The sequence below is a fragment of the Equus caballus genome, chromosome 2 (genome assembly GCF_041296265.1).
Source record: "Equus caballus isolate H_3958 breed thoroughbred chromosome 2, TB-T2T, whole genome shotgun sequence".
Classification (NCBI taxonomy): Eukaryota; Metazoa; Chordata; class Mammalia; order Perissodactyla; family Equidae; genus Equus; species Equus caballus.
In genome coordinates this window covers 118675947-118697206 of record NC_091685.1, presented here as the reverse complement: position 1 = coordinate 118697206, position 21260 = coordinate 118675947, and the positions used below count along the sequence as shown (strand labels likewise).

General features: G+C 38.2%; 1 protein-coding gene across 50 annotated transcripts in view; it reads right to left on the bottom strand.

Annotated features, from left to right (window-relative positions):
* Positions 1–21260, bottom strand: part of CAMK2D (calcium/calmodulin dependent protein kinase II delta) — a 292611-nt gene that overhangs the window by 79917 nt on the left and 191434 nt on the right. For 29 of the 50 annotated variants that reach the window (XM_070259745.1, XM_023636665.2, XM_014737897.3 and 26 more), the window contains exons 5-6: positions 6593–6658; positions 3357–3429 (exon numbers count right to left, since the gene is read on the bottom strand). In XM_070259745.1, the coding sequence (XP_070115846.1) occupies positions 3357–3429; positions 6593–6658 (139 nt within the window). Of the gene's footprint in view, positions 1–2345; positions 2419–3356; positions 3430–6592; positions 6659–21260 lie in introns of all 50 variants that reach the window. The other 21 variants (XM_014737894.3, XM_070259725.1, XM_070259728.1 and 18 more) reach the window with 1 other exon arrangement.

The window sequence follows — 21260 nt, the reverse complement described above, 5'->3', positions numbered from 1 at the left end:
GTAAATATGCTATCACAAGTAGTCTATTTATCAGATAGACTATGAATGGTGGATATAAAAGACAGAAAACAAAGTCAGGGATTTAACACACTCAAAGTGTGCATAAATTCCCTCCATTGCACAAGTTTTAGATCTCTAAGTATGTTTATGAAATGACCTACTGACACAAGCACTGAGAACCAGACTCGACTGAAGTCTATCCAAGTCGGCAACGTGGCAGAAACTAAGACAGCATTCCAGACATCATAACCAGCTCCATCAAAAGCCCGTCTCCGTCCTCTCTCAAAAGCAGAGGAAGAACGGGAAGCAAACACTTTTCCCCTTGAAAGGAATCTCATGGGTGACGCCGCAGCCTGTTTCTATGGCAGTAAGTCTCCTTAGAAATCACCTGCCTGCGTTTTTAACTAGTGACTTTAGCTCTTATGTCAGAAAATATATTTTTCTTCACAACCTATACCCTAGGCCCATTGCCAGCCCTGATTAAAGTTGCAGTCTTTGAAGGGCTCAGCTGACTTTGGACATGTATAGAAGTCCAATGTTGTAAGTGCACAAAATACATTTTAGAAGGCATGGAAGAGAATTCAGATTTTTCACTCTTGGCTTTTAGAGCACATTTTTAAGTATATAAAAAGGAGTTGAATGTTTCTAATGATAAATTTATTAAATAGAGTATCCGACAAAACAGCACAAATAATGTGCATGTCTGTATATGTTCACCTAAAAAGGAAACTGATACTGAGAGCTGTGGGAAGTAACTAAAGGGGCTCTGTCTGTACACGGCTAGTAAGGAATGAGGTGATCACCAAAGACAGGAATTTTCAAAGGAACATATTGGTTTTCCTTTATCCTGATGGGTAACTTTAGTAAGTGTTAGCGGATGTACACAGTCCCGTCTTGGCTCTCCCAAAGAACACACCATTAACCACATCTTTGCTTCTGACATTTAAAGCTCTCAGACTCAAACTGAAATCAAAGGAAGATTCCCAAAAATTAAGGCAGTGTTTTGCTTAGAAATCACATCTTCACGCAACTCCCTGTGGATCTGTAGATATAGACTCTTCTAGAATATACTAAAGGAAAGGAAACGATAGATTTACAATTTATTATAACTAGAGAGTCTGCGAGTGAGAAACCAGCCTAGGTCCTCCCACCAAACGCACGCAGTTCAGGACATTCTGACTTACCCTTTGCCACCTCGACACAGTCGTGTGTTGCACAATGAGGTTCTGGTCAACAACGGACCGCACATACAATGGTGGTCCCGTAAGATTCGTACCTTGTGGCCTAGGTGTGCAGCAGGCTAGATTTGTGTAAGTACACTCTATGATGTTCACACAATGACAAAATCGCCTAATGACACATTTCTCAGAGCATATCCTCGTCGTTAAGCGACGCATGACCGTACTGATCTCTGGAAAAGACTGAGGCTTCAAAGAATCACAACTATGTGGTGCTCACATTTGCCATTCTGTCCACCGGGCAGTTTCTTCCATTTAAATTTCTAAGCCTTCAGTATTTCTCTGAAATTCCATAAGTAAAACCAGAATGCTGAGAGAAGGGAACAAAAAATTAGTAAAAGAGTAGTCTCCTTCTGAACTAATTTCTAAATGATCTAAACATTTCTCATCCTCAATGGTATCAGGAGCTCAGCGAAGTCTTAAAAGCATTAGCAAGTATGCTTTTATTATGTAATATATGCAACATAAATATTATTTGATAATAAAATTTATTTTACTTTTATTCCATCTGTTTTAAAAGGCCCTAGTATCTTGGCCCCTAGGCATATAAATAAATAAAGAACCAGGAGGCCTCAATGCCCTCAGAATTCCTGGGACTGATGTTAAGGGAAAGAGATTTCAGAACCCAAAATGGGGTTCTCAGCACCCAATCATTTGGGCCTAAAATTTACTTAATAACCTTATCTCTATTCACTTTATAATTTTGATAACCCTTTATATAATATTAGGTATATATGGCATGACTACAAAATAGTACATTTGATTAATGTCCACAGAACAAGTTTAGATTGAAGACGAGACCATCAGTCCTACTCAAAGTCACATTAGATACTATATCCACTCTTAGGAGGAAGGAAATGTAGCAACCTATTTATTGTAAATGTCAGGAAATTATTTCTCTCTGGATGAAATGGGATTTATACGTCTGAAGCGTGTATCAGAGAAGAGATGAAGTAAGTGAGACTGTGGAGAGGGAAAGTGTTTCTGTAATGTGTTGGAATGAGTCCACACAACTGTATTGCTCATATTCTTGCCTTTACAGGCATAACTGCAGCTGAACAGTCATTAGGAACTGTGTGGTGGTTGATCTCCAACGACATTACTCACCTTCAGGTCCCGATGGACTACGCCCATCTGATGGCAGTGTAGCACAGCCTCCAGGATCTGCTGAATGCAATGACTGCATGCAAACACCAGGGGGCGTGTGTTAGTTCCAAGCTTACACTCACTGTCTGTATACCCTCAGAGAGACTGGGTTAAAGTGCAAAACCAACAGACAACTGGGGTCGTATTTTACCACCTTCAGTAACGTAAACATATTGCTCAAGCAGAGTGACTACTACCTCAGAACAATCAGGATCTTGCCAGATGTGAGCCAAATGTGATCCACTTGTTCTAGAAAAATCCATCTTAAAAATATTTCACTTAATGCAGGAGCTCATTTCCTGGTTATAAATTCTTACAGGAAATGAACTGGAACACAAATATAATCTCTATAGTTGTGCTCCGCCTCCACCCTACACACAAAAGCTGTTTCCCTCTGCTCTCCCACTTATCTCATATCATTCCAAAGCTGTCACGGTAGCAATCAAGGTGCCATTAAGCTTAAATTAGGATACGTAATGAATTTTTGATAAATCATTAACTTCTTGTGCTTTAATTTAGCTGGCAATTATTATCTCTTGCCTGAGGGTTCATCAGACTCAAGTGGAGCAATGTGTAGCCAGTTGTTCTGCTGCAGCAACCCACGGTCTCAGAACAGAAGTGGTGTTTAGATCTACAGGCGGACATACATCACAGGCCGACTTCATCTCCAGGCAAATGCTGGACGTTTCAGGAAAGCCTGCCCCCAAACCGCCGCTGGTGGGTTCCTGCTTGGAAACCTAACAGGTTGTGTTCTTAATACCATCCTTCTCTTTTTGCTATGATGTATATTTAGCCTGTAGATGAGCAAACTGAAAGAGGCGTCATGCATTACCATTTCGTCATTTAGTCATTTTAGGGAAAAATTGGGAAAGGCAAGGGAACCATTTTAAATACCCACCCTCTGCCCTTTCCCCAGAAAAAAATAACAAAAAAAACTCCTTTGATTCAGATTTATGGACTCCATATACTGACCTTCAGGTCCCTGTGAACTATGCCATTTAGGTGACAATGATTTACACTTTCTAGAATCTGCTGTATACAATGACTGTAAAGATACAAGGGCAGAATGGAAGGGAGAACATTTTAAAGGCACATAGTCACATTGAATACAAAATAAAATGAAAGTTCAAACGAAACAAACAAACAAACAAAAATTATATTTTTTCACAACATTTCTTTAGCTTTCCATTGGAATTAAATAATGCTGAATAAAGCTAATTCTGGTTCTAACAAAAAATGACATCCAACATAGAATTTGTGACATGTTCAGACAAAACAATTTGAGCTGTGTTTTTCATTGCAAGTGTACAAATTAAATCACTTTTATACAGAAGTCAAAATTTCCATATGCAGGCAGAGAAATTTATAAGTAATTCCCATAATGTTCTGGGAAAATTCGTCAAAGATATAAAATTCATGGACATTTCTCATACACATCTAAACTGTTTAAAATCTGAGGTCACAATTAAACATAGGTGTTGAAACAAGAGGGTAAACACAGATGAAGTGGCAGGTGAAACGGGTTAAAAAAACGGAAGGACACATTTATCATTTTGACTTAGCAATGGTGCTTCTCGCATAATATATGAAGAGGAGAACTATTGCAGGTCTCCAACAACACACGGAGAATTTACAGTGAGCCCATGACATGAAATAAACCCTTCTTTAGTACAGTATATACTCTAGGGCAGGCCTAGGTACTTCTAAAAAAAATAAATAAAAATTTAAAACCCCCTGAGGCACCAGCAATTGTTAAATACATTTCCATACACCTCAGTGAAGGAAAACTTTTGCTTATTACTATGTCAAAATGCACCATTTAGACTTTTCTTAGTAGAGGCTTACTGACGTCACGTAGACTGCTAATCATATTAGAGGGGGGAAATCATTGCTGGCACCTATAGGTCCCGAGAGCTGCCCCCTGACATGACAGTAATGTGGAACACATCACACGGATGAATTCTGTGCACGTTCACTGTGTGGTTCGAGAGCAGGTATGTAGAGAATTACGTTCATCCATTTAAGGATTAGGTAAACATTTTTATGAGGACATTTTCAACCATTTCATGCACAAAATATTACTCCAAAGTAAATTCTTAGATTAAAAAAATAATCACCATCTGATTTATTACAATGTAAATGTCAAAAAATTGATTATGACTGATTTTCTACCTCTAACTCAATTAAGAGTGCACTAAAAGCCTTACATTGGTTGTTATTGACTATATAGCTTATTTGAGTGTTGACAATTATTTTTTAAGTCATGTGACTCTTTTTTCCTTCTTCAATAATGTTCACTTTATACTCCTTTTTAGGAATTTCACCTTCTCTTCTCAAACCACAGAAGTTATTGGGCCTAGAAAATAAAGACGTAAATGATAGTTCATATTCAATGAACATCAGTTTGTTTCTAGTGAGAAGGGATTCAATTCTTAACTTCTTGAGGACTAGTAAGAAAACAGACTTTTGCAAATTATTTGCGGAATATGCTCTTTATTCTTGTAGTTGGGAAGAGAATGTTTCTTTCTCCTTGATTTTGTGTGGGACCTATCCTAAAAAATAACCCATAGTGAATTCCAAGACTTCACAGAAGCACGTGCATAAAATGACCCAACCCATCAGGTCCACTCTGTTATCTGCAGGGCTCTTCCATTGTGAAAACAGTCTCTATTCTAATTTCAACCAATATTTTTTCAAACATAATAATAACCTGTTTACTTAACTTTAAAAAAACAAAATAAATGATATTCCCTAACATGTTCACTACTTTGATTAAAACTGTAAGTCTCTCTTGGCAAGTGGGCAAATAGCTGCTTCCCAGAAGACTGCTCTGAAACCCCTTTTCAGAGGCCTAATGTGAGGATTTGGGATAAACTGAGCAAGTCATGATTTACTAATAGTGTAAGTGACACAGAACTTTCTATTTGACTTTGGCAGTAAAAATTCCATTAAAAAATTAGAATGCAGTCATGTACAGATAAGATTCACAGAATGTCATAAACGACGGTATTAAACCAAGAAGATTAATTAGAAATTTGGAAGTGAGCCTGTGGATGCAATGTGCATTTGGAGGGATGGGGAACCTCTGATCAGCTGCCTCTGCTGAGGGCCGGGCCACAGGGGAGCAAGCCTTGGGAAGCTCTGACAGCATTAGCGAGCGGGGGCGGGAGACGGGTAACTGAATTTTCATAACATTTCATTTACATCGCTAATAATGAGCCAATCACTCACGGCTAGGTTCTTCAAAATAAGCATCAACTACAGAATATATGGAATGCTGAGAGGAGTTAACACTAAACAGTCTAAGTCATATCTTAGCACGTAGATTACTGTTACATCACTCCAAAACCATTGCCTATGTGTAGCCTAGGAAGTTTCAAACTAGAGAAAATGTCAGCCATTTTTAACTTCTGTAAAGATTTTGCCAATTAACAAGATTGGGAAATCCTCTTGAACCCTCTGAAATATGTAAATAAATATTTTTAAAGTGAGAGTTCCCAGGGTTATAATGAAATTTCCAAAGAGTTGACAACTAATGCTTTAGAGACCACTGGGGCTTTTGTAGTCTGTTTCTTTCTATGGTCTCTGATTAGACAGACGTGGGCCCTTCAGTGGAGCTATCTGTGAAGATGGAGTAGCTCCATATCTGCTACGTCCAATCAGTAGCCACTGCCCACATGCGGTTATTACGCACTTGGAATGTGGCTGGTGCAACTGGGGAACTATACCTTTTATTTTATTTAATTTTAATTAATTAAAATTGAAATTAAAATAGCCATCTGTGACTAGGGGCTACCGTACTGCTCAGCCCAGGATCGAGAGCTAGAGGTCTCAATCTTTGATCTCTTAACTTGGCTAAAAAACATATTTCTTTAGCAGAACTCATTCCAGTTAGGCTTTTTTTAAAAAAAATAAATAAAATACGAGCTCTAATTATAGATGCTAGATAAAAATAGACTTTAGACCAGATTCATGGACTTTTTGTTTCAAAGAGACCAGATACATAGATTTTTTTTCTTTTCCAAAAAAATCATCTTGGAAATCCTTAAGAGGATCAATTAAGAGGAATTCCTCATGAGAAGAGGTCCAAGAGGGTATTCTGAGATTCTCATAAATACTAAGCATCATGATTCATTTGTAAAGAGATATATTGAACAAGTGTCACTGGAAAGCTGAGTCCTGTATCTTGCCCACGGCAAGTCACTTACCTGGCATCGGCTTCACTGTAATATTCTCTCGCCACTATGTCTTCAAACAGCTCACCTCCAGTAACTCTGTGAAGACAAACAAGATGTTCACATTAAAAAAGAAGAAATTAGGCATCAATAGATTTGTACCAGTGTTCACACAGAACTTTTGTTTTCAGATTATTTAAAAAATTATTGTCGGAAGTATTTTAAAACGTTACGAGCCATTAAAACAGTTTTCATGATGGTCAATATATATCCATCTAAACACTTCCATCTTCTCTGTCTTTGTGTCACTAGATCCTGAGGACACAATTTTCTGCATGTCATATTCAGTGATCTCTCTTACAGAACATAGTTTCTCTGAAACTTATTTCAATTCTCCAAATATTAACTGAGATCTAACGAAGTGCGTGGAAAAGTTTAGGAACATTTTCTGAACAAAAAGAGAAGACGATGCACATCGTGGCTATGGACTGTGATTTGCAGGCTGTATCTCTCAGAAGGGGCTTGTTTCTTAAACTGCAATGACCATGCCTTTATGGGCTAGAGGTGGCCTTCCAGAATATTACCACTTCTGGGCTGAGAGCTTGATTTCCTCTGTAAGGCCCCCCATTTCTTTTATGTTCCATGTATTTGCCAGTGAACAAAGACTTAGGGTTTCTGGCAGTGTCCTAGGAGGCACCAGTAGTCCTTTCCAATGGGAAGGAGGCATATGCGCCTGCTCTCTGGAAGTGAAGACTTTCCCCCAATGCAACTCAGCAACTGAACTTAGCGACTCCAGGAGTTCGCTCAAACCATGGTTTCAAGATTCTCAAAATAAGGAGATGTAACTATATTTGGGATTCCTTTTTTTCTCTAGGTCCAAAGATTACTGCTTTGGGGCTGGAATTCTCTGACCAGTGATTTCTTGGCTTAGGCATTTTTTTTTTTTCCTGTAAAAAAAGGTGATTTTAAATTTCAAAGTAATAATAGTTTTGTAGTAAAATTCAAAAACCATGGAAGTGTACCAAGTACTCCCCTATCCCTTAACCCCGATTCCACTCTCTGGAGTAAACAAATTTTAACTCCATGTGCATCCTTTTAACTTTTATGTGTCTTCAAACATCTACACTTTTCCCTTGTGAACACACACAAAGAAACATACTTTTCTCATAAAAGTGAAATTGTACAATACATATAAATTATTAGGCTGCGTTTCTCATTTGGCATGGGCACTGTTTCATGTCAGAAGCATTCCCCTATTTATAAAATAAGTAATAAAGAGAGACACGTGTGTTTGTGAACAAACACGCACACATATATATTTGCATATTTGAGAGTATTTACAGAAGATAAATTCTTAAAAGTAAAATTGGTGGGTCAAAGAGTATCCACATTTGGGTCTGGCCCTGTGGCCTGGTGGTTAAGTTTGGCACACTCCACTCTGGCAGGCTGGGTTCAGACCTACACCACTTGTCAGTGGCCGTGTTGTGGTGGCAACCCACATATAAAATAGAGGAATACTGGCAATGGATGTTAGCTCAGGGCGAATCTTCCTCAAGCAAAAAGAAGAATATTGGCAACAGATGTTAGCTCAGGGCAAGTCTTTCTCAGGAAGAAAAAGTATTCACATTTAAAATTTTGTTGGGAAGACAGGGCAAACTGCCTTTCAAAATGGTTTGTACCCCAACATTGTGAAGGTGCCCACAGCCCACATCATTACTAACAATGGTTGTTATCAATAAACAAAAACACTCATCTAATTTGAAAAAAGTTCTCATATTAATATGAATTTCTGGATTATTAGTGAAGTGAACCATTTTTTCATGTATTTATTAGCCATTTCTTCCTCTAGTGTGATCTGGCTTGATTTTAAAAGGAAATTTCAGCTTTGGAGTCTAACCCTGTAACAGTGAATATCTGCTGAGTGCTTCCCAGGTGCCACACAGTGAACTGAACATGATGTTCTCAGAAATCCTCACAATTACTCTCTGACATGCATTTTACGATTAGCCCAATTTACTGACTGGAAAATGGAGGTAAAGAGAAGTTAAGTAACTTGCCCAAGACTACACAGCCTTCCGTGGCACAGGTGGGCCATCCACTCCACAGGCCATGCTCTCAGTCACTACACAGTGCAACCTTTCCAATAATTACACTGTCAGACTTTCTAGAAGTTTAGGAGGCACGAGTCATTTGGAAAAGCATCAGAAGAAGGTATAAAGCTTGTGTGTACGTACATTACAGAGTGTGAGATAAAATTATTCTTACGATAGCTTTCTTTTTTGGTTCTTGTTTGCTTTTTTGCTTTAATAAGTTCTGAAATATCATCAAATGATAACATGTTCCAGAGATCACCAGTTATTATTCTCCTTTTCTACAGGAAAAGATGCGATACTAAAAACTGTAAATTTGTCTGAAAGTGTATGTAACTTTTCCTCTCTCCATTGCATTCTGGGTATTTATAAGTCCTTTAATGTTGAAGTCATTATTTTCACCCTTCTTCTTTTTACATATAAAACGTGCATCTAAAATTATCATTTGAAGCTTCATAGGGGCTTCTTCTGAAAACCATGGGTACATGTCCATGTCATTTCATTTAATAGCATAGCTAGGTGTTTTTTCTAATCAGGGTCTATAATAATAATGGAAAATCATACAATGTGCCCTAGATAAATTATAGTACAAAATAATTAAATATTAGATAGAAATTACTTCCAATAAATCCATTACTGTCTCTATGATGATGATAACAGTTTTGTGGGATTTCTTCCTTTGACTGTAACTGATGTAGATATGATATATATTCATATTTATTTTTGTTTTTGACCACAGGCTCCTAAAAAATCTGTATTACAAGCAATTGTGGATTGTTAAAGTGTTTAATAAATATTGATTAGAAAGCCTATTGTCGTTAATGAAACTGCTGCTGCTTATAGTAGCTCCTTAAATACACTGAATATCACATGAGAATTGTCAGATCCTAAACCACTGGGATCTTTGATACCTTGGCACCTAACCTAGCATCTGACACATAATATTTGCTTAATTGATGAGTGCTGAAGTAATGATTAAATGAATTATCCAAGTCAGAAAATCATGCTATCCATTTACTGTAAGTCTGGACCTTACATGCACTTAAAAAGAAAAAAGAAAACACTAAAATTTAGCCATACATGGCAATAGGTTTTATTTCGTAAGGGGTTTGTATTTGAAGAAGAATATTAAAGCCAGAGGGCCTAGATTCTGATAATTTTCAGTGAACTACAACAGCTGTTATTAAAGTGCAGGGGTGCAGGGTTGTAGGTTGGGTTTTGGGTAATGCACGTAACTGTCTCTGACAACACTCTCTCTCATTTTCTAGCATTCATTCTTCTCATTATTTAAAAATATCCCTGTGCAAATGAAACATTTTATTGTCTCTGCAATATATATGATAAATATCTGGGAAGGAAAAAATGGAACTCTAATAGAACACACTGCCTTACAGAGAAACTATTGAATTTTCTAACTTTAACACATTTCTATACTCACATTATTGTTTAATGGACCACAAAATTAAGCAGTAGTTATTACAGATTTTTGACAATTTTTAGTGTGTTATGTGAAATTTCATACAAAGCCACAAATTAAATGTCTCATGAAAAAACAGATTACTTAATTAACTAGTAGAGATTTTGTGAATAAATTGATGTTAGAGTTCTGCTATGATATGAGGCATCTCAATTACATATTTGAAGCATTAATTACCACTTATGAATCTCTAGAACATTAGGGCCTACGGCGAAAAGAAAGATAATTTTAGGACCATGAAAAGATATGACTCCACATATCAAAAAGATAAATGTTTTTTCTGTCGTTATTGTTGTTTATAAGGATTTTGATTCATCCTGTGTTATCCAGCTGAATGAATTATTGTTTCTAGTGTATATATTTGTGGCTTCTATCAGAAATGGTTGAAAGTAGTTTCATCTTGAATAAACATTTATAAAATTTCATGAGGAATACAGCCTTGACTATCAGGCTAAGCAGCTGGTAGAGTCCAAGTCTGGGCTTTGGAAGAAAAAATGGTGCCACGTGAACCCAAGAACCAGCAGTGACTTTGAGATTAGAACCAGTGTGGAGGTGCTGGTGGGAAAACCAGGAATCTCAGGCTGGAAAACAGGAACCAACAGAGGACCCGGCTAACTCACAGCGAGGAGGTAATCTTGCCAAGGCAGGGCCAGAAATATTCCCTGGAAAAAGAGCAACCCCCCGCTGCTCTAAGTAGAAAGTTGAAGAACAAACCCGATGAGCAGAGGCTGCCAGACCTGAAATCCAAGGCTTGGAGCAGAGGCAGCAGGAGTCATGTTAGCAAAGAATCACCACGGTTAGATTTTTGTTTGTTTGTCGAAGACCACACCATATACTGCCTTGCATTTCGGTGACTAGTATGTCTTCTAGTGATCTCCTCCAGGGCACAAGCTATGATGGTGACGCATTCGTCTATGTCACCTGCATGGTGCCCAGAATCCTGCCTTCCATACTGTTGAACAATGACAACAACAGCAAATATCCGTTGAGTGCTTGTCACATGCCAAGCCCAAGCACTGTTCTGAGTCTCCATAGGTTGTAACACAACAACCTCATGAGGTCAGTACTAGTGCTTTTCCCATTTTACAGATGAGGAAACTGAAGTCATGGAGATAAACGACTTTTCTCAAGAACATACAGCACAAGAAAGAGACAGTTAGTTTATTCTCATCTGTGCGGACCTAAGAGCTGTCCCTTGGACACAATCTGGAGAGCAGGACAAGGGCAAGTGAAAGGTCTCTGGAGATCCCAAAGGGTCACACGGAAAGACTGGGAAGAACACTGACATAAAGCATTCCCACTTATAACCCCTGTAATCCTCAGATTAAAGTCAGACAGTCAGACGGCTGGCAAGGACTGGAGAGCAGTCCCTGGTCAGAGTGAAGCTCATCAGGGTTCATTAACAGTAGTAGTATGGGCTTTTTTGGCTGGACAATCCTTCACCATGTGGGATGGTCCCTTGCATGGCAAGACTGTCAGCACCAGGCCCCATACCAGGTGCCAGCAGCATTACTTTGTCAGTGTGGCAACCAGAGTGCCAATCCCAGTCACCCCAAGGGCCCCCAGGCACCCCTGACGAGAACCACAGAGCTAAAGGACCAAAGTCTATGGAGATACAATGGAAATCTTAGGGCTTCTTAGCACCATGTTCGAATATGGTCATTCAAGCCAACCACTGGTGCCAGGGTCCTTCAGGCAGACATCTATGATGGAACATTGTCTCTTCAGGACCTTACAGAGTGCCTGGCATATAGAAGGAGCTTAGAAAGTTTTTGCTGGGTGAATAAATGATTAAATAATTAAATGAGCTAATGAAATTATAAACATCAGTCCACAATTTTATGGTTTAATCTGTTTTTAAGCTAGAATCTGAGGGTGAAGAGGCCTAACTACCATTTCATATTATTTATCTACCAATCTCTAACCAAATTCTGTTAATTTTATCTCCAAAATGGATCTTGAATCAAGACTTCTTTCCATTTCCACTACAAGCTCACTAGCCCAAGTCATCACTGTCCCTTGCACTACTGCAGTAGCCTCCTACTTGGCACCACTTCCTCTCTTGCCCTTATGCCATCAGTTCACTAGCTAGCAGCTTTAAATATACTTCAAATTTTGTCTTATGCCTATATGAGGCTCTTAAGGAGCTGTCCATTGCTTTTCTAGATAAAATCCTTACATGACCTTCAAGTCTATGCCTAACTTGTACTCTGCCTGTCTCTTGACCCTCCTGGTAGCCCTCTCCATCCTCCTCCAACTACAATGGCCTGCCTCCAGTCCCTCAAGTGCACCAAGCTCCCTCCCAACCCTGGGCCTTTTCACATGCTTGTCTTTCTTCCAGGACATACCCAATCTGTATACCTCTACTATTTGGTGAGTAAATCCCTCTTATCTTTTAAAATTTGGCTTAAATTTTCTATCCTCCCATTCATCTAAGACCCCCCACTCATCTAATTTATCTTACCCCCTAGAATCCTGTGTTATTCTTCACAGCACTTATCACCATTACAATTATGTTTGTGTATGTACTCATTTGTTTAACGTTTGTCTCTTTGCTAGTACAGTAGCTCTGGGAGGATAGAATCTGTTCTTGCTTTTTCACTAAAAAATAAGGAGTGCTAAGCCATAGTGCCCATGAGAAGCTCATTAAGTGAATGATCCCAGAGTTTCATATTTCACAGAGAGCCAAGATGTGTGGGGTGATCACATGTCAATGCTGAACGATAATAATGGTGATGACAATGAAAAAATAGAGTATAATCTAATGAACACTAAATACATATTGCTATTTCCTATCCCATTTTGTGGGTTCCAGAGGGCTTTAGAAAATGATCCATATCATAGTCGTGAATGCTAATAAACAATTCTACATCAGCCAGTTGTTAAATTGATCATTTGTTCCACTTTTGTTTTCCACATTTAGGCAGCATGGTCAAATAGAGAATGAAGTGGATTCAACATTCTAGTTTGATGTTAGCCAACTGTGTGAGGTCAGGTCAGGTCAAAATTTTTCTGTGCTGAATTTTGCCTATTCATAAAATGCAAAGAGAAAAGACAGCATTTCTCCCTATTCAGAGACATGAGATAAGGGGTGTGCAATTTGTGTTCTACACAAGGGCACCAGTTGACTCCATGTTCAGCAAAGTGCCCATACCAGGAGCTTTATCTAATGGTCCAGAAGTACCAATCAGGTTAACAGTGGCCCTACTCATCTCTGACAGTTCCATAAGTAATTCAGTTCACATCATCCCCTACTCACCAAGATATGACTACCATGTCTTCAGAACCCCTTTGGGATCCCCGCGGACACTCACTGAGGCAGGTGAAGTGTTCTCACCATGAGAATATCAAATTTGAAAGTAAATGGTCTTTCTGTAATGTCTGTGAGTTGTGAGCTATTTATGGGATCTTTATAAATTCTTATGGAAATCTTGAAACTGAATTTAGGGCTTTGCAAGCTGTTGTTTTGGAAACCAGCAGAGTCGTTTGCCTCTCTCGTGTCTTATTATAGTACTTATACTTACCTTTTATGATTTGGGGCTGGTCTACTAAGGGGCAGATCACCTCCTTGGCAACTGATGACTTGCAATTACATAGGTTTGCACCAGTCCTACCCTTAGATCACCAAAATCATGCTTGGCACATGCAGATATATTGTGATGATAGATGAATAGATATAATAATGCATGTGACTCTTCAGAAGAAGACAAAGCAACTGACATCAGAGTGCCTATGTATACACAAAACAGAAAAAAAATTGATAAGCCATCCATGTAGACCATGGTGAGTGCCCTGTTGAGACATTAGGCTCCCCTGCCAAGCGTGGGCTCTGGTCCCTTAGAGGTCCAGTCCCTGGAGTTGAAGCTGAACTCAGATCCAAATGTACAAGACACACTTTTGGAGCTGAGGGAGCTGGTTGAAGAGAGCTGGTTATAGCCTAGACCCAGGGTTGGGTAACAACAATCTTCAGTTAAAGATGACAGACCAAAGGAGACACACTAGGGAATTTGTACTGTAGATAACATATACACAGAAAAATTCTTACAATTACTACTTAATTTTCTGCTTCATCTACCTAAGCTAAGTACATATCCTATTCACATTTTAAAAAGAAGTTAATTTTTATATATTTATAGCAAGTTTTTAAAAAATATTGATGTCACTGATATTTATTTGATGGCCTCAACATTTTTAAGTAATTTGCTATCATTAAATTATATATATATTATATACATTGTATATATAATATATATAAAATCTCACAAAACATATAGATACTAATTTTAAAAAGTGAAAGAAAAATTTCTAACATATATCAAACACCTCAACAAGATACCTGATTATACTCTACTGTGCATAAAAAAATAAAAACCAATAACAAAAGGAAAGCAATCACCAGTAATAGATTTACGCATACTACATATGTTCTAAAGAATCACAAGAGAATATTTACAAAATGAGTTTTAAAAAGAGTGAAAAAGTATACCTAATTAGAAACAAATTTGAGTGCTCTGGAGAAATTAACTATTAACTGCACAAACTGGAATGCAGTAAATCTATCAGAAGTACTGCTACATAAAAAGATAAACTGAAATCTTTTTTTCAATTTTTTTATTTTTTGCTGGGGAAGATTCACCATGAGCTAACATCTGTTCCCAATCTTCCTGTTTTTGCATGAGGAAGATATGCCCTGAGCTAACATCTGTGCCAGTCTTCCTCTATTTTGTATGTGGGTTGCCGTCATCGCATGGCTGCCAACAAGTGTTGGAGGTCCACACTCAGGAACTGAACCCTTGGCTGCTGAAGTGGAGTGTGCTGAACTTAACCACTAGACAATAGGGCCAGCCTCGATAAACTAAAAATCTTGATACTTGTGCTATCTCTTGTCATTCACTAGACTAAATTTCAAAGAATATAATATGGACATGATTATTTTAAATTTATTTACATATTAAAATCACTGCCATTTAAAAAACTCCTGTATTACCAGAATTTTTCTTCATATTTTATTTAGTAGGCCTGGGTAATCCTGAGAGAAAAATTATAATCACTTTCTAAAAAAAATCTGCCATTAGGCCTCTGATGAATATTACTCACTGATCATCATCACCTTATAATCACCCATCATTCATCTTTTTACTGATACTGGAACAGGCTAGGAGTCCTGCTGAGGTTGGTCTGAATCTTCCTGTGAATGTAAGTTTTCACTGTTAATGTCAAGGCAACCGCCGTTGACTGAAATATCACTGCAGCTAAATTTTGTTTCACAAGTTAATTGGGCTGTAAGGGTCTCTGTACCTCAGTAATTCATCTGAAAGTTGGCATTAGTCACTAGAGGAATGTGCTGCCTATATTTAGCCACAAAATGTTTAGATCATGTTATGAAAGCAGCAAAGTCACTCTAAAATGGTGGGAGAATTTATACCCCCAAACTGAGACTCTAACACATTTCTGACCAACAATATTCCAGAAGGAATCCTGGAATAGAGGTGACAGATGAGTGAAGCCAGTGACTCCATGATACATCCCTAAAATACATCAGGTTTTCCAGGTTCTGGAACACTGGGATTTTCCAAGAGGACAGACAAGAGAAGATCCTACCATTTTGGAGTCTTGAATATTCAGGAGACAGGCAGGCTCACAGCTGGAGAGGACAGACTGCTATTGTTGATCCCTGTGGGTGTGCAGATGTTTACAAAACAAGGGCCCAAGCTCTGTGTGGCTGCAAGCTATGAAATGGCGCTTGTTGTTTTGAGGATTGGGGGATACCAGGAGTGGCCCTACTAAGCTCTCCAGTTGGAGACTCGTTTGTTCTTACACTTTTCTTTCTGATAATACAAATAACTTCACAGAGAGTTAGGCTTACCATTTATACATCAGTGTCATTTATATACAAAGTCCACAAATATTACTGAACTTCATCCCTAATATGTATGAGGCTTGCTCGTATTGATAGGAATATAAGGAAGGAGCTGTAAGTTCTATCATCAAGCACTTGGCCTCATGGAAAAAGCAGAAACATAAATCAAAAATATGTTTCTGTGGGACATACTTTAGCTAAAGCATAGGTCCATTTTTAAAGCCAGCATCCTTAAGACCTGGTGAATCCTAGTAACTAGGGAACCTTCTCATACAGAGGAAGCATGTGCACTTGTAAGTAAAAATGTTTCACCCAACACACATCCTTTCGGCATGATAAAAGAAAAGCGAGCTCGAGTGCACCATGGGAGGACACTATAGGAGCTCCCTGATGACTAAGCAGCAGGTGACATCCACATGGGAGAATGACACCAATTGATGTCCAGTGCCAGTAAGGCGGGGAGTCCTTGAACATCTTGTCACTTATTGCGGTTTATGAAGAATTTCTGCTACTTTCTCCATTTTCTATGCTTCACGGAAGGCTCCAAACCACTGCTATATGGGTTCAGGAAGTCACACTGTTTGTACAAAGGATAAGCACAAAGAGAGGCGGGAAGAATAAATTAACGAAGGATAAGAGAAAAGAAAGGAGAGAATTATAAATGCTTTCCAGGGGTCAGAGAAACCTTCACAGAGGAGGTGCTGTTCGAGAAGGAATTGACATAGATGAGGAAGAGTAGGCCAGGAAGAAACGTGGGACAGGAATATTCAGGTAGAAAAGGGAGTTTAATTGGAGAAAGGAGAGAGAAAGCGAATAAAAGGATTAGAAGTAGGAATCTCAATCTCTTCTTATTTGGTCCCAATATTGTTTCCTTCCATTCTTCACAATAAATACTCAGGATATACTTTCTGCTAAAGGGACTTCCAGAAGCTACATTCTTCCAAACGCTATCAACTTCCTACTTCCTCCCAACATTCTTTTTGGTAAGCTATAGCGATTATGCTTTCACATTGGAAACTAGTAGAAAGTTGATTTCTAGTATCACAACATTTCCCAAAGTATCTGAATAAAGAGTCATCCAACTAGAATCAATCTAATGGGTTTTTTAAAAGATAATGCTGGAGTAATTTTCACACAGAAACAATGCTTCTTGAAGGGATGCCTAGGGTGGTAATCTCATTTTTTTTAATACCAAGAATTAATCCTGGTTTTATTTCCAATCTTTTGATTTAGTTGATAGCAAATAAGTAAATTAGTACTTGTCTCTAGGTTTAGCATCCATCCTCCCAAGTTCTTCTTCATGCTTCAGCAGGAGTATTCTATTGCCAACGTACTACACTTACTACCGGACAACAGATTTCTTATTTTTTACTTGTATTTTCAGTTGGCTCTCTGGAATATTACTTAATAGTTTATTGCACATGTGTATGTATACACTTGCACACACACCCGCTTAGTAAGTGTGAAAAAACAGCCCCATTTGCTTCGGTAATTTGATATTTTTATTGGCTATAAAAGGTTCGATGAATTTCAAAATAAAAAATAAGCATCAGAGTAAAGCTGTCATAATTCAAATTAATTGGCTGCTCTGAATAGCCATATTTCTGAACTATGGCATAATTTTCTAAGGAAATGAAGCTATATTTCTTTTAAATAAAAGGTAATAAAGCCTTCTTTGCCTCCTTTGCTAATTAGCAGTTCAGCAGAGCTCCATTAAAAAATAGCTAAGACTCTTCCATCAGTGGACTACATGCAGATTACTGCATGTGCTTATCGGAGATCTCCTTTATACTCACTTTCCTAGCATACTGCCGGTCTAGAATAGAAAGACCTAACCCTAGATCACTCAGATGATTGGCAATTTAAAAGTTATTCACTTATTTATGTGTCTGTGTTAGTTACACCACCTTCCAAAAGGGATGCGAGACCACTCATCACCTGTTAAATTATCTAAATTATCAAATTTCCTCACCTGAACTCTAAGTACACGTACCTATGTTTCTTATTCAGTCTAATAAACAAGGAGTAACAAATTTATACTTAATTGCTACCTACAAAAATCTATACAGTCTTAGATTGCCTCCATATTTTATCGTAGCAGCTCAGTAAGAGAAAGTGTGCTTGAAGTTAATAATTAATTGTTCACTGAATCAAAAAGTATTTGTCACTTATTATGTATGAGCCACTGTGTTAAGTGCTTAATTTCTGAACCTTGGTTTAGTCATTTGGTTCAATGGAACTCTTTTAAATAGGCAATTAGGTTCTCAGGAATATAAGGCTTTATTTAATTTAATTCCTTACTGCAGAACTACAAACTCCTAATTCACGTTAGCAGTAGTTCCATCACTATTCAACACTAAGATAATATCTTTAGACGTGGATTTAAAAATAAAACATATTCTTACATACACATTAAACATAATATTTGTAGGAATCATTATGGATAGCAATTCATCCCCGGAACACAAATGTTTAGTATAATGCAAATCAGACTGAGCACGAAGCAGGCTCACACACTCTGGATCTGGGTGTCTAAGGTCTAATGTGTGGGCTTGCTTTCACTGAGAGCTTTCTTTCACTTTGTCTCTCATGGAAGCCTCTCTTTTGATTCATCCTGTATTTTCTCCCCCTCTCCCTGCCTCTAGCCCCACAGGGAAGGGGGTGTTGCAGACGTACTGAACCATTTGGCGGGGTGCTAAAAAGGAAGCCCTACGATGTTTCAGTGTCTGTTGCATCTCCACCTAAGATGGCAGGTTGCTAGACGGATAGGTTGATGGATGTGCCACTGAGCAGATCTCTAACGTTGGAGAAGGACGGGTGATTCTCTAGGAGGCACTCCTTGGGATCAAAAGGAGAAGAGGTGGTGGCAGAATTCTATTTTAATTCATCACCTGAAGGCTGTCTATTTAACTACATTATTCAAGTCTGGAGTATACCTGTATTCAACTCTATATTATTAGAGAGAACAGTAAGAATAGGCAAATTCAGCATAGTATCCTATCTCCCCACATGAACTCAACATCAAGATTTATGTTTTGCTTAAGCAAATTTTAACATTAGCAGTCCTTGGGGAAAAGGGGAGGGGAGAATTTAGTGGAAAATACTACAGATTGAGATAGTATAAAGGGAAGCCATCATAGAAGTTAAAAATTCCTTAGTGAATTTATGAAATAGAGACTCCTCATGCAGATAACTAAGCTTCTTCATAAACTCTTTTGAATCTATTAAATACCTACTTTTCCATTTATAAAATGTTTCCCATAATTCTTCATAGTGAAGCTATTTTACTGCCTGGTGTCTAAATTGGAATAGATGAGCATCAAATGGGAAGACTTTCACACATATATGAATTCTCACCCTCTTTTTAAGAAAAATATCTCCCCCCACCTCCAGATTCTTTGAGTTTGAAACATCCCAATTCCTTGCTCTGGACATGATTTTTTCTCTGTGCCCTTTACTCTCGCCATCCATCCCTGATCCTCTGACCTGAAGTCTACTATGCCTAGATTACCATTTGTTGGATAAAAGTGGAGCTACTAGATTTACAAAAGGAATTGTAGGTGATCGTTAAATTTTCCCATTAGGAATTTCCACTTTATGATGCTCGAAAGCTGCAAATCACTAAACTTAAGAGCATTTGAAACAAATCAAGAAATTCAAAGCTATATAATAGGAGTTCTTTAATGTCGCATTATCCCTAACAGCAAAAGCATAGAAACAAGCTAAATGATCATCTTTGCAAGAATGGGTTAATTACAATGCAATGACATAATGAGATATTACAATCAAACTAAAACTGTAATAATGAGGATGATGTATGAACATAAAAAAAGTGTTTATAGTGTAAGTATTAGAATACAAAATAATTCAGTACATGCATATCATTACAAAAAGGTAAATACACATGAATTTTCCCTCATTTACCTGTAAAACACACTTCTCCTTTGAGGTTTATGCCATCTGCCATATTACCATCTATCACTCACTCATGTCTGTTACCCTTACCATTTATAGAAGGTCACCTCCAGCCTCTTCCTCCGACATGTCCCACCATTATTATTTTCATTGACTTCATTGTCCATTTGGTTGGCCCTTCCCACACTTTACCCTTTTAGTTCCTTGAAACAGTTCTGGGTGATGACCAGGTCAAGGGTGTGGCTAAGGGTAGGAGTGGGTGGCATGAACTTAAAGTATAAGTAAGTAAATATATACATCAGAATTTGTGACCAGAGCCTGCAACTTTTCCTCCAAAAGAATCCCAGCCCCTAGACTCCTCCATGTCCTCCTTATCTCTAAGCCTCTTCCTGATCTCACTGATCTCCTTATCCAGCCAACACAGAGGGCCTGATCACCAGAACACTCATTGACATTCTCAAATCTCTTTTATCTCGTTTAATCTCAAATCTCGTTTATGAATAGTGACTCACCCTATACTGGGTCTCTCTACTACTTTTGACATTGCCAACTGTTAGTTCCACATTCCCTTGTTTCCATGATACTCTGTCCTTGGGAATTTCCTCCTTCCTGTCTCATTCATAGACACTCTTTGTTCTCAGTTGCTTCCTTAAGCTTTGATGTGGAACAAGGTAATTCCCCTGTGAACATGATACTTCTTATGATTTAAACTGACTCGTGCATGTCAATGAATACAGAACTTGGATGTCCCACAGGCACTTTAAATTCAATTAACTTTACTGTCTTTATCCAAAGACCTGCTTCTCCTCCCCATCCCAAATCTCATTTAACAGTACAATAGTCTATAAAGTTAACCAAGCCTGGCTAATCATTCTTGACTAATTTTGCCCATTTTTCTCCATTAATAAGGTCTGTTAATTTTACCTTATAAATATTTCTTGATTCACTATGCTTGTTTTCATCCCTCTTACTGTTGCACGGCCATATAATCTCTCAGTTGGAGAAATACATTGGTTTCATGACTGATCACCTTTCTTCCAATCTTATCTCCCTCCACGTTGCAACCAACATGATTTGTCTAAAAAGCAAATCTGACCATGCAACTCCCCTGCTGAAACTCTCCTAGAGCTACCCACTCCTTATGTCAGGGCTTCTTACTAGCTTCATTTTGCACGTGTGCTTAAAGCGCAATGTCAAGGCATCAGTGACCTTCTCCCAGAAAGCTAAGACTCAACGGCCTGCAGCACACAGTTTTAAGTCCTCACCATGACATACAGAGACCTCCACAACCCTGGCTCTTACTTGCTGAGCTCTCGCTTTTTATTCCACACAAACTGCCTTGGACTTTGGCTCCTTGTA